A 13286-nucleotide genomic window follows, 5' to 3' on the forward strand; every position below is an offset into this window, starting at 1 on the left:
TCATATATTTTTAGTACCAACATTAGTTTCTATCAGAATTATCTGAAAAATAGCAGCAGCTTATACATATACTAACATTATAAAAACATGTACTATCCAACAATTAAATGTTTAATTAAGAGAAAAGAGAGCTCTTATTTAAGAAAAATATATCACCAAAAGGAAATAGGCATTCATTACAATACAAGATCTGTTTGGTGACTTAAAACATTTCACGTATTAATCCAAGGGGTAAAAATACAACATATACACAGGAATTATGCAAAGCACGAAGCCACAACACATGTCATTAATAAGCAAGGGTTAAAATACAATCATTTTACATTGACTAATAACAAAAAATTGTCATCAAATTAACAGACGTGGGTTAAGATTTATTTATTCCTTTAATCATGCTTATAAATTATTACAAGATTTTCTGCAACATGAAAATTTAAATGTACAACTTTCTCCTTAGTTACATTTTAATGATTTAGCACTTCATATTTTAATTTTGCTTTAAAATGAAAAGAGCATTTCTGAAATTTCATGTCATTCATATACATGTACATGTATATACATACATATACACACATCCATCATTTTCTAATCTAGTGTACAGCACCTGTTGAAATGAAAGTGATCTGTGAAAGAATATTTACCTGATATGTTAATAAGAGGTATTCTGAAGTTTGGCTGATATGTAGCAACACTGACAGAGGTAAAGGAGTATATCTGGCCTTTACAAAACTTCAGATCCCTTAAACCCTTTTAATGTAAAAGGCTAATTTAAGGAGTAAAATTCTTCATATAAGAAATCCAGGAACTCTAATGATATATATGTACTTTATACATATAAAAGGTAAATAAATAAGTTTGTAAAAATTCTGATATAAACATTTGTGATTTTTAAAATTCACCTTCAACTTATCAGAAAAATGAAGATAGTTCTTCACTAGTGCAAAGACTGAATTATTCAATGAACTCCTTTTGGAACAGACGTGTAGTAAGTGAATTACATACTTCTGTTGTACTATTTTGTAATTTGTGATGATTACTGTTTTTCTTGTTCATTTTTCTAATGAAGTTGAAAAAGTCATCTACGCACAGGAGCTGACCGATCATTCAAGGTTTTTCAGTGAGGCATCATTTACATAGAAAAACTGGCATTACACAAATATACTGGAATATGGTATCAGATATACTCCAACACAATGTACATGTAGTTGGATGCCATTCACCTCAAACTTGTGTAAATGTTGTAGGTCAATTACATCTCAATAAAGCTGGAAAAACATTGTGTGAATACCCTAGTGAATATATAGGAAGTTTGATAAACTTTAAATTGCTTTAAAATATTAAACAAAGGGTTAAAAATTTAAAACTGACCACAAATGAACACTTTTTAATTCTAATATGCTATAATTACATTTTATGTTAAATTTAAAAAGCATTATAAAGTTTGTTAGATAAAACAGAAGTGAGCAAACTTTTCCCAGAAAGGGCGAAAGAGTAAATATTTCAGCTTTAAGGGCCATTCAGTCTCTATTGCAACTAATCAACTCTGCTTTATATTGCCAAAGCAGCCTTAGATAATACATGACAATGTGCATGACTGTGTTCCAATGAAACTTATTTACAAAAATAGGCAGTGGGCCAGATTCAATATGCTGGCCATAGTCTGCTGGTTCCTTAAATAAAAAAAATCTGACTCAAAGACACTTAATTTTAGGTATTTCAATACCTAGCACAATGCAGGAGACACTTAGTAAATATTTAATGCTTTGAGAATTAATAAAGTCATGAGTGAGTTTTACAGAAAGTAAAACCTTTGTGCTCAGAAACAAATGCCATTACAGTTAAATCTCTAATGAGTGGTTCTGACTCTGCTCTCCTAATTGGGGCAAAATTCCAAGAAGGTAATCCATGGCCTTATTCAGACCTAGGTTTGCAAGCTAAAACCATCAATGAAGGAAAAGAGAACAGGGGGATATAGTAAAGAGAAAGTGAATTTCCAATCTAAGATGGGTAACAACAAAAAAAAACACCTTTTTGTGGTGAGTTGCTCTAGTGTTTCAAACCACTTCAACTAGCCTGTCAGCTCCACAGGAGCTGGGTGTCTGTACTGCCTCTGTAGCACAATGCCTGGGGCATAGTAGGTGGTCAGTAAATGTTTTACGAAGTAAACATGTGATGCTTTCTATGGCAAAGTGTGTCTTTTTAATTCCCACAAAATGATGGTTTTCTGATGCAGCAATTTAAAAGATCCTCCTATAAAGTTAAAATGTTCTGTTGGTTCATATCAGTCGTACTTTGACTATAAAGATGAATTTTTGCCTGAATAATAACTTGATCTACTTTTCAAAAAGCTTAAGTGGGAACTTGGGTTTACATATCATTGTAAAGCTTTGACTTTTATAAAGAAAAACAAGTGTGCAGATCATAGTTGGCTATAAAACCAGAGTTACAATTATTTTCTAAATGAAGACCTGTTTAGGTTTATAAATGTAATTATAAATAGATTATAGACTCAAATCAGCTTTTACCTGAAAAAAGTATACTTGGTTATTCTTGATTTAAAATATCAAAAGTGTCCAACATGCTAATTTCAATATATATAAATTAATATTCAAAGCCTGGGTACTTGAAAAATACTAAAAAAAAATAAACCATTCACAAACAATATTTATGAATTTTGTCTATGGCTCCAAAAAATAAAAAAATTTAAACATCCCCAAAACATAGTAACTCCACACAGTGGAAGAAACCAATATTCATATAAATTACTATATAAATCATACTTTTTCATGATGTATGTAAAACTGTAAACAATTAATTTACTTTATGTATGTAAATTTCTCTATCCTTACTTTTATATAATATTTTAATATTTCCAAACAAAATACTAAGTTTAACAATGATAAAAAGAAAGCTTTTAAAGAATGTTATTTGCTTTTGGACCAGTTACTGGACATTGACAGACAAAGGAAGCCACATAGAGTTATACACTCAAACAAGACACAGCCTTAATCTGTCATTGTTACAAGCACAATATTCACATTAGATACAAATGTAAATAGCAAACATTTCTGATTCATTATAGGGCAAGCCAAAAACGTCCCAGAGTAAAATATTTCCACTAGAATAGTACCATGATTCAAAAATCATTTGTAAAAAATAAATACATATAAAACTATTATATATATTACAGTACTTGAAATTGAATAGATTGTTCTTCCAAATTTCCAACACAAGCCAAGATGACCAACAATCTCCTTAAAACATAGTGTGAGCACCACAACTTATTAAAAAAAAGAGGAAACTGAAGTAACAGGGACACAGTAAAACAGGACAAAACAAAAATGATCAGAACAGGAACACTATCGTACCGATCTCCACGGTCCCCGCTGCCACGCCGCACCATCCGGGCAGGCGTGCAGGTGGCACTGCGCCACGCTGGGGGGCTTCTCCAAGCTGGCACAGTTCCGCTCCTGTGACGGCTGCCCATCGGGAAACTGACACACCACGAACCTCGATTTCATTCCTCCTCCACACGTTTGTGTACACTAGAAATGAGAAGAAAATCCGAAACTAGGTGGCTTTAAAGAGACTATTAGAGTACTTCATTCAATGTTTAACACATAATTAGTAATGCTACAGTTTGAAGTTTATCCTTTGTCAACATTTCTTCCTGGGGGAAAAAAAGTAATTTAAAAAATAGATAAAATTTTGAGAATTAGTACCATAAGATATTTCAATAAAATATCCACATGTCTATAATATAGACTCTTGGTAAGTTAAAGGCCTGGCAGGTTAGGCCAAAAAGAAACCTGACTTACATAATAAGTATTAACTACAATATGGATGGTATCCTAGCAATAGATTTTTCTGTAGCCATGAAGGCTAATAAAGCAGATCTAAATTTATAAACATAGAAAGATGTTCAGTATATATTACCTTAAAGCAACAGATAAGAAAGTAGCATGAGTGTATGACCCTGTTTCTAGACCAACACAGAACATGTCTGGCAGGAAATGTTTCAATATGTTAAAAGTTCTTATCTCTACATAATTTTTCATATTATGTGAATGTTCACAATAAGTATGTCTAAATTCAGAAGTAAAAATGTTACTTCATATTTATTAACACCTGGTAAGAAGTGTATCTTTAGAAAAATATTTCTAAATTTCTTATGAAGAAAATATATGTACTAAAAATAATTAAGCAAAAATATTTGACTAATTTAGTTAGATGGTTTATTTTATTCACCCAACACCAGTATGTCTTTCTTATTTTTTCCTCATCTATACTGTAGGTGAGATTAGTATTCATTATAACCATTTAAAAAATTACCTTCATATCCAAAATAACTACAGTTATGCTCGGATCTAAAGAAAGTACTCAATAATCATCAACTACCTGTTTAAGGGATTCATCAAATGAATGGTTCAGTAGTAAGATATAAACATAGGCAATATGTCAATCTAATTTTCTATCTCTATATCAATCCAATTTTCTAAGAAGTTAAACCATCAATATTAGAAAGGTATTAGGTTCACAGACATATTGGCTAGCCTTATTAGATTTGTTAAAAAATCTAGAGTACATATTTCCTGCCCTAAGTGAGTGATATTTGCCATGAGAGAACATCTATTAAAAGAACACAGTTTTACTCACTGGAGGACAAAACCAAATCTTTCTGGACAGTATAGTGAAGTAAGGTTATCCATCAGTTAACAGTAGGGAGTGCTCAACTTTCGGTCCTCAGGAATGCCAATCTCCACCAGTTTGAGAAATGCTATAACTTACTTCTCCCCAGCTTCCAAAGGCCCACCGTGGACAAGGTCCTGAGTCACAGTGCTTTGACTCTGGGGGTTTGGTGGCTGCATCACAGTAATGAGCATTTTGTCCATCTTCATCCTGGCAGACCACAACTCGACGCTGGACACCTCCCGCACAACTGCTGGAACACTGAAAACACAAAACACACAGACCACAGTTTCACATTGTGAAGTCACAGGGTGAGAAACATTAGTATTTGACTCAAATCTCCCCACATTAAAATGCCCCTCACTGCAAACATAATTTGCATCAGAAAATATGTCACAACACTTGAGTTTTACTAGGGGCTTATTAGAATCTGTTGATGACAAGGTGATGTTTTAAAGCTTGCAACAGGCAATTCACCTTTGTCCTAAGTATTGAGTACAAGGAATGAAAGTTTGAAGGTCTCAACATGAAGCAATGAATAGTGCTGTTACTTAACTTTTATACCTGAGGTTTTATTTTGTGTCATTAGCATCATGTAAAACATGAAATAAATTGTATCCTCTGTAGTTTAGCATGATTTACACCAGCTTGCTGCATTGCTATCACTTTCTAGGTTTGATTTTTTCATAAATCTTTGCAGTCTTAAAATTTTTTTCTTTTGCTTTTATTATAATAGACTAGAACCTGGTTGTTTTTAAGGGCATTCTTCTGTAAGCATAATGTCACAATAGTGTATAATTCAATATGAACTCTAGGGACTTGTTACCTGTATCAAAACTTGCTTAATCCCTGTAAGATTCAAACTATTGATCTCCAGATAAATCTGGCATTGAAAGCATTTGATGTCATGACATACATATCCATTAAAATATAACAAAATTACAGAATTACTGAAAGGGAATAAAGAGGGCTTACTGATCCCCATGGGCCTGTTCTCCACTGGTTTCCTCTGATGGATGGGTGCGCCCCCCACTTTTCACCGTCTTCGGGTTTGTGAGTTAATGGAAAATTCCTGCCTGGAAAATGGTTTGGCTGCTCAGAGAGGCTCGGAAAGTGGCTGTACACAGGCGGGCAGGCTGGCGCTTCACATTCTTGTTCGGCTGAAGGGCGGACTTCAGGGTCACAGTAGTTCTCATTAATTGGCTGGTGGTACCTGATGCATAAAACTTGTCGATTTGCTTTTCCAGGGCCACAGGAAGCTGAACACTGATCACAAATTTAGATGACATTTGTAATGTAATAAACTACAACATCACTAAATATCAACTATTTTTACTTTCTCCTTTTTCTATTATAATTAACATTCAGTATTATCTTGAGAAGTACAGCATAGTGGTCAGATATCTGTATAACTTACGAAGTGATACCCCTCAACTACCCTAGAACCTACCTGCTACCGTGGATCGTATTACAATATTTTTTTTCTTTTAGCTTTTATAAAAAATTTTATTTAGTTATTTTTCAAGTACAGTTTTTTTATCTATTTCTCCCATCCCAGCCTCCCCCGCCCCGTGCTCCCCACCTCCCTCCCATTTCCACCCCCCTTAGTTCTCATCCCTGTGTCCTTCCTATTTGTTCCTCCAAATCCCTCCCCCCTTTTCCCCTTAACTTCCCTTCCCTCTCCCCTCTGGTCGCTGTCCCCTTGTTCTCTATTTCAGTGTCTTTGTTTTCTTCTCTCTTTGCTTGCTTTGTTTTGTTGTTTAGCTTCCTGTTAAAGGTGAGATCATATGGTATTTGTCTTTCAACCCCTGGCCTATCTCACTCAGCATAATGCTTTCCAGTTCCATCCATGTTGTTGCAAAGGGTAGGAGAAGGAGCTACTACCCTATTGACTGAATTTCCTATGTTGTACTTTACACCCCCTGTGACTCTTTTGTACCTGCCAATTTGTACTGAATTATATTTAGATGTTTCACTTTATTTTTTCCTCTCATAAAAATACTTACAGGTGACCAACTCCCTGTTTGCCACTCCCCACAAGGGCTAAAACAGACAGAGATTTCAGCAGGTCTCGGCGAATGTGCGCAATATGATTCATCTGCTCTTCCATCGTGAACATCGCGACAGCTCACGTAGCGGGCTTGATTACCTCTTCCACAAGACGCAGAGCACTTAAAAATATGGATTTATACCAAGGTGTTATATAGTACCGCTCCTAATTCCCTTACACACAGCTGTTGCTCAATTTTCTAAAACATGACGTTTTTTGAAAAATCAAATTGTAAATGGCATTACCTGGCACTGCTTCTGAGTCAATGGCAGAGCAGTGAAGACCCCACTCAGTTTAGACCATAAATTTCACGACTCAAATATTGACAACAATGAAGAAAAAACACTCAACTTCTTAGAATACCCATTAGTTACTTGCAAAACTAGAGATATAGAAAGCATGTTATGTAAGTGAGTCTTAAGATATTTAAAATATCTTTGAAGACCTAATAGAGTAGATATGAACCCATAATCTATTCAGAGAATATGCAAAGCCTTGAAATCTACATGACATATGGTCAAAGCAAAGCTTTCAGTTTAGAAAAACATGTAAATGTCTTTTATCAGCCTCATCCCATCTGCTTCTTATAACAACCTGTGATATAGTAACCCCATCTTGTACATTAGAAAATAGACCGAGAAAACTTAAGTTTCTTGTCCAGAGACACAGAGTTCTTGAATGGCACATCAGGATTTGGGTATTAACATCGCCTAATTCTAAACCCCAAACTCCTTCCACACCATCAAGATACCTGAGAATGAATGCAGACATTAATTTGACAAATTTGTAGCAAGCGTTTTGTTGATGTCTGGAAGCCTCCAATAATAGAACCTCTGTAGCTTCTTAAATAAATTCACTTACTGGAGTCCAAGAACCATATCGCCATTGTGCTAGCTTTCCCATGGGAGCAGCTGGTAAGGAAGTGGCCCCAATGTTAGGGATCATTGGGCAAGGTGTCACTATGCAGTCCTATTCAAAAGAAAAAATGATCTCATAAGACAGGAATTAACGAATCACCCTGATGTATTTTATACCCTATTCTTCATTTATTCTTCTACATATCTATTTCAAGAACAGTTGCAAACAATGTATGTATTTCCCTTCCATCCTACCCACCCCCCTGACCCCTGCCACCACCTAGCTAAAGTACAAAGTAATGTCAAGGGCTTGAAGATCACAGTGTGTCTCTGAATCTTCAAGTTTGGGTCATTTGTCTGATGGATGAAAAGGAAAAGAGCAATAGGTCTTCAGAAATATCACTGAACTGAAACATTCTGAATGAACAGACACTACCCTAAATAATATGAGAGATTTTAAGAGTTCATAATATTCAGAATAGATATTGTCCTGCAGTTCAAAGGATGGAAATACATGTTTAAGGAGGGATCCAAAGACAGGTAAAAAATGGAAAAATCATTACCAAAGCTACAAACTGGGCAAAACTGTGAACAAAAAAAGCTCTCTGACATGCATGCATGCATACATGTTCTTAAGGTAGGTAGTGGGAAAATACATGTGGAAATTATGTTAACATATCGATAATCCTCCTATATCACAAATCTTTCTTTTACAATCCACAGAGACATGTCCTTTACCTGCCTGTCACTAGGGCGACTGGCTCCATGGCACATTCTGTCATCCAACACCACGCTAAGTAGCTCGTGGACACATTTAACAGCACGCATCTGATACCCGTGTCCACAGGTGGCTGTGCACTGAAGAACGTGAGCAGATGTCAAACACCATTATTATTTCAAAATTGCATAAATGTTTAATGAAGACATAGTCAATAATATACTTTCAGTTTTTTTATTCCATTTTTACACTAGATTCCAGACTAAATATTAGTAAATTTTTGCTGTATATATTGATTCGAATATATGAAAATACTAATGAAATATTGAAATTAAAATGGACAGTTATTATCCTATCTTTAAAACATTATCATGCTCAAGTATCAGTAGCGATCTGACACTTGGAGCCAGAGTAAACAGAATTTAGGGAACTAAATACTTTTCAAAATCCACCTGGTGTACCTCTGTCTACGGATACCCTAGTTGGCCACAAAGAGAAACAGGTGGGTCCCAGAACAAATTAAGCCCAAAGTATCACTAGAAGCAAAATAATAAAACTGAAGCTGTCCTACCCTAGGCACCTCATGAGATGGCAGGGTTTTTTGGGAAAAGAATAATCCTGGGAAAAAGAAAAGGCAGCAGAAAGAGCAGAAGTCCAAATCTGAGATGGACTGACTCCATGAAAGAAACCCTGGATATGAGTTTAAAGAGCTGAGCGGGGCTGTTGAGGACAGGGCACTCTGGACATCACTCATTCAGAGTGGCCAGGAGCCAGAGCTCAGTAAATTGCAGAGAGAAAGTAGGAAGGGCATGCAGACAAAGTTAGAGCGACAACCAGGGAACGTTTCCCATCAACCGTGGCAGCCTCCCACAGGGTAATAAACTGCCCACCTCATCCAGCCTGACAACTGCTCATCCTGCAGATTCCTGCCTCCCCTGGGGCAAAACGTCTAAACAATGCCTATTCTAAACACAGTGAAGATAATTTAGAAACGGAACATGAAAATATTTATAAACACACTGATGAAAGCATAAAACTTGTAGCATTTTCATCAACAAAAGTAAATCCAAAAGCAAAGCTGAAATGTTTACTGGAGCAAATTGATAGCACTAGTGAGAAAATTTTGCAGATAGGGTTTACTAGTTCAGTGGTGATTTTCCAGTAAACCAATCCACATCTAACTGCATCCACAAAAAGAATGACTATACCACAGTGTTGGTGTTGCTTGGCAAAGATGGATTAAATCAGAAACACCCTTATCATATACTCACAGAACCCCACGGTCCTACTTGCCAAGAAGCACATGTGTGGAGCTCACAGGGTCTCAGAGACTCAGGCTTGGTGCTCGGATCACAGAAGCCATCACTCAAATGATCCTCATTCAGCTCACACCACACCTGCCGCTGCTTTGCTCCTTTTCCACAGGTAACCAGGCACTGTTAGAAAGAACACAACTGACCATTATTTTCAATGGTAATCAGTACAATGCCTTACAAAATGATACAATGGTTAATTTGCATATGAAGGTACAGTTGAAAGACCACCCCTAAAGGCATTTACCCTTCACTCCCCCAGAGATATTCACTGGATAAGATGAGCCACCCAACCTGCTGCCCGAATCCCAGTGCCACATCTGTGTGTCCTAGAAACAAAGGTACAAAAATAACCTTTGAATTTGTATGTATCTCAGGCTATTGTGCACAGTGGGATTTGCTTATGAAAATGATTATAGATTAAACACAAGTTAAGGTCATTGTTAGCCAAATACTATAAATATTTCAAGAACACACCTCTTACTAATTTTTATTGGCCTGATAATGGAGTTATTCACAAAACATTTAAAAAATGTAAATAGTTTTGAGGTACACAAAGCATTATACCACAAAGCTTTCCTACACATTATCATGAGAGTTCTAAGCCTCGTGTGTTCAATGTTACCTCACTCCACTCACTGGTAGCCCAACTGGGACAGGAAAATTCATTGCAATTCTCTCTGGTCCCTTGGGGACGCTCTTGGCATTCTCGGTCAGCAAGACGGTGGCCGAAGTTATTCATACAGTAAGATTCTCGAGACCTTTCCCCTCCTCCACAACTCCTGGAACACTTATTAAAAAACAAACCAAAAAAAAGTGGTAACGAACAGGAAAATAAACTTAACACAAGCATACTTTAGAGTAACAAATATATAATTAGGGGGAAAAAAGAGTAATTTTTCTTAAGTAATAGTTTTCACTTGTACCTGGGACCATTCGGAATAATGCCACCTTGCTAACACACAGGCACCGTGGCAGGGTTCTCGGGTAGGAGGTTTGAGTTGGTCACTGCAGTGGCGGTCATCTACTGGAGCAGTCTGCCCTTTGTGAACGGAATACCTCATGCAGTGCACATCCAAGGACCTGTGTCCTTGACCGCAGTGGGATGAACATTCACTCTTGCCGATGATGTGCCACCTAAAGGAAGTTATTACGCTTGAGGTGTGCCAGTTAATGGGATGTAAAGACAAATTCAGAGGAACTCATGCACACAACTCAATTCTCGAAATTGTGTTGGAGTTGATGAACAAGCCATCTGAAAATATTTTATAGATCACTGAATTAGAAATACAAAAAGTGCTTAGACACAATATATCCCAAACTTTCATTTTATAGCTGAGCATATGAGGCCCAGAGGGGTTGTGTGTTCAGATGGTACAAGCACTTTGTTAGACATACCACTTTTTTCCCAAGTAAATCTAACTTGCTCTCCAAATACATAACAATGTAGCTGGTCTGGTGAGAGCTACAGACAGGGAGCCTGCGCTGTGCCTACTGACCCTGGCCTTTGGTAGTGGCTTTGGAGGTATGGTCAAGAAACCCTAAGTTTTGCCCAAAAAACCTTTGAAAGCAGCTGGTTTAGATCAAGATTACTCGATATTCTCGTGGCAATAATTGGATAATTCAGTCTGAATATATTTGACTTGTAATCAGGTAGTGTCTCCCTCTATAGTTATGATCAGGGATGCTAAGAATCTGACTGCATACATAAAACTTTTAAAAGTTGGTAAACCAGGGTTTTATAGAGCATATCACATTTCCTTATTTATTCCTGTGATCTGTTTTTAGACACATTTGTAGGGAAAACATTTTTCCCACAAATAAAATCAGCTAGTTTTTGCCAAATTAACCCACTTACAGTCCAGAAACCAATCATGCAATAGTAGTGTATGGGCATAACAAAGCACAGAATTCAGGGGGTTTATTTCCATCCCCAAGTATCTCAAGGATTTCACTGTGCTTCACTCGACTACAGTGCAGTGATGCAACTTATACAGGCAGTTCTACCACTAGCACTTCTCTATATATCTTCAACCATCATCACAAATATATATAAAATTTCCATCCTTTGTGGTTGAAGGAGGTTCTGACCATCCTTGATGTTAATCATCACCTGCCAGATGGGTTATTGTTCTTAGCTTCACTCTTAAGACTAATCACATACACACAAACCCTAATGACAAGAAATCCAAGTTAGAAGTGCAAGCTTCCCTGCTATGATTTAGGTCATGTTCCTTAATGTATAACGAACACAATGCTGATAAAGTTGATGTTTCTATCTATTAATTCTCTAATCCTCAAACTTTAAAAGCTTACTGGTTCATCAGTTAAATGGGAATTACAGAATCGTGCTACAGAATTTATTGTTTCAGATTTTTAAACCACACATTTTCAGATTAGAGTTTACCTGCATATATTTAACATATAATTTTGTTTCTATTTCCTACTCAAAATACTGAGACCCCTATACTCGTGTCCAGCAAATACTATGAACAAAAATTCAAACCGACTGCTGAGTTTCATAAGTTTGTGAGCCTGAAATTTCTTAATGGCAGGGACAGAGGGTAGACATTAGTCACATGTACATTCCATGCCAGGCATTGCACTAGAGGCTTTGCATCTTATCTCATTATTGACTTTAATCTGTTTACATGATTTCTCTTTACCTCAGTTCACAGTCAGTATTGCACCTTTCAGTCACGAACAATGGGAGGGGTAGGTGGTCACATCTTTGATCGGACACCACCATAAGATCAGTCTTACGTATGCAGGTAATTTTTCTTCTGTGGAGACCTTGGCCAAAGTCAAATGAAAATTTTAAAAGAAAAAGAAAAATGTATATAAGTAAATGTTCCATGAATATTTAATTCTGCTAATAGCCTAAAGGATTCTGCTGAAAAAGCAAAAAAATCCAGTGCTGCATATAGGATAGACTAGTGTGTTACTCTCTCATCGGGAACAACTTTCTATAATAAGCTCAGTCCTGAAATAGTGAGGGCTTTGCTTAGTGAAGAGACATAGAAAAGTGGGACAGGTATGGATGGAGTAGACAGACATTTATTATAGCTGGATAGAGTGGTTGTTAGAGGAGAACTGAGTGGCCAGGGTGGGCGCTGACACTGTATGGTACACTGTGTAATTGTACTCCCATTATTCGTTCCCTGTTTCCTGTAAGAGGACTGCACATCTGCATTTGCTGCAACATTACGGTAACTTCCTGTGGGAGGAGTATACATCCCTGCCCACTGACATGCCAACCCAGAAGGGGGATGTGACCTATTCCAGGTCCAGGCAGAAGCTCTAAAAGCCACTGCTTGTCTCTGCCAGCTGTTTCCCTTCCCTCATCTCCAAGACCACCTTTCCCAGGGGCACTGATCTTTCAGCTTAGAGTCATGAATGAAAAAGGCATGGGCAAACAGCAGGAAGATCAGTGGCTGTCACAGGTTCTGGGGGGATGGAGGGAGGGATTTTTTGTACAGAGAAAGAATTCTGTATGATACTGTTACAGTGGGTACATGTCATCATACACTTGCCAAAACCTTAGACTGTACAACAAACAGTGAACTCTAGTGTAAACAATGGACTTTAGTTAATAATAACACATCAATTGTAACAATGATACAACAATCCAAGATGTTAATAATGGAGATAAGAGTGGA

General features: G+C 36.8%; 1 protein-coding gene across 1 annotated transcript in view; it reads right to left on the reverse strand.

Annotated features, from left to right (window-relative positions):
• ADAMTS20 (ADAM metallopeptidase with thrombospondin type 1 motif 20) overlaps nucleotides 1-13286 on the reverse strand; it is a 165952-nt gene that overhangs the window by 58855 nt on the left and 93811 nt on the right. The window contains exons 19-28 of the mRNA XM_037162336.2: nucleotides 12294-12420; nucleotides 10554-10764; nucleotides 10253-10417; nucleotides 9586-9750; nucleotides 8335-8454; nucleotides 7601-7708; nucleotides 6696-6860; nucleotides 5665-5955; nucleotides 4789-4950; nucleotides 3369-3545 (exon numbers count right to left, since the gene is read on the reverse strand). Of these exons, the coding sequence (XP_037018231.2) occupies nucleotides 3369-3545; nucleotides 4789-4950; nucleotides 5665-5955; nucleotides 6696-6860; nucleotides 7601-7708; nucleotides 8335-8454; nucleotides 9586-9750; nucleotides 10253-10417; nucleotides 10554-10764; nucleotides 12294-12420 (1691 nt within the window). The remainder of the gene's footprint in view (nucleotides 1-3368; nucleotides 3546-4788; nucleotides 4951-5664; nucleotides 5956-6695; nucleotides 6861-7600; nucleotides 7709-8334; nucleotides 8455-9585; nucleotides 9751-10252; nucleotides 10418-10553; nucleotides 10765-12293; nucleotides 12421-13286) is intronic.

Source organism: Artibeus jamaicensis, unplaced genomic scaffold (assembly GCF_021234435.1).
Source record: "Artibeus jamaicensis isolate MK-2021 breed Jamaican fruit bat unplaced genomic scaffold, CSHL_Jam_final contig_233, whole genome shotgun sequence".
Taxonomy (NCBI): Eukaryota; Metazoa; Chordata; class Mammalia; order Chiroptera; family Phyllostomidae; genus Artibeus; species Artibeus jamaicensis.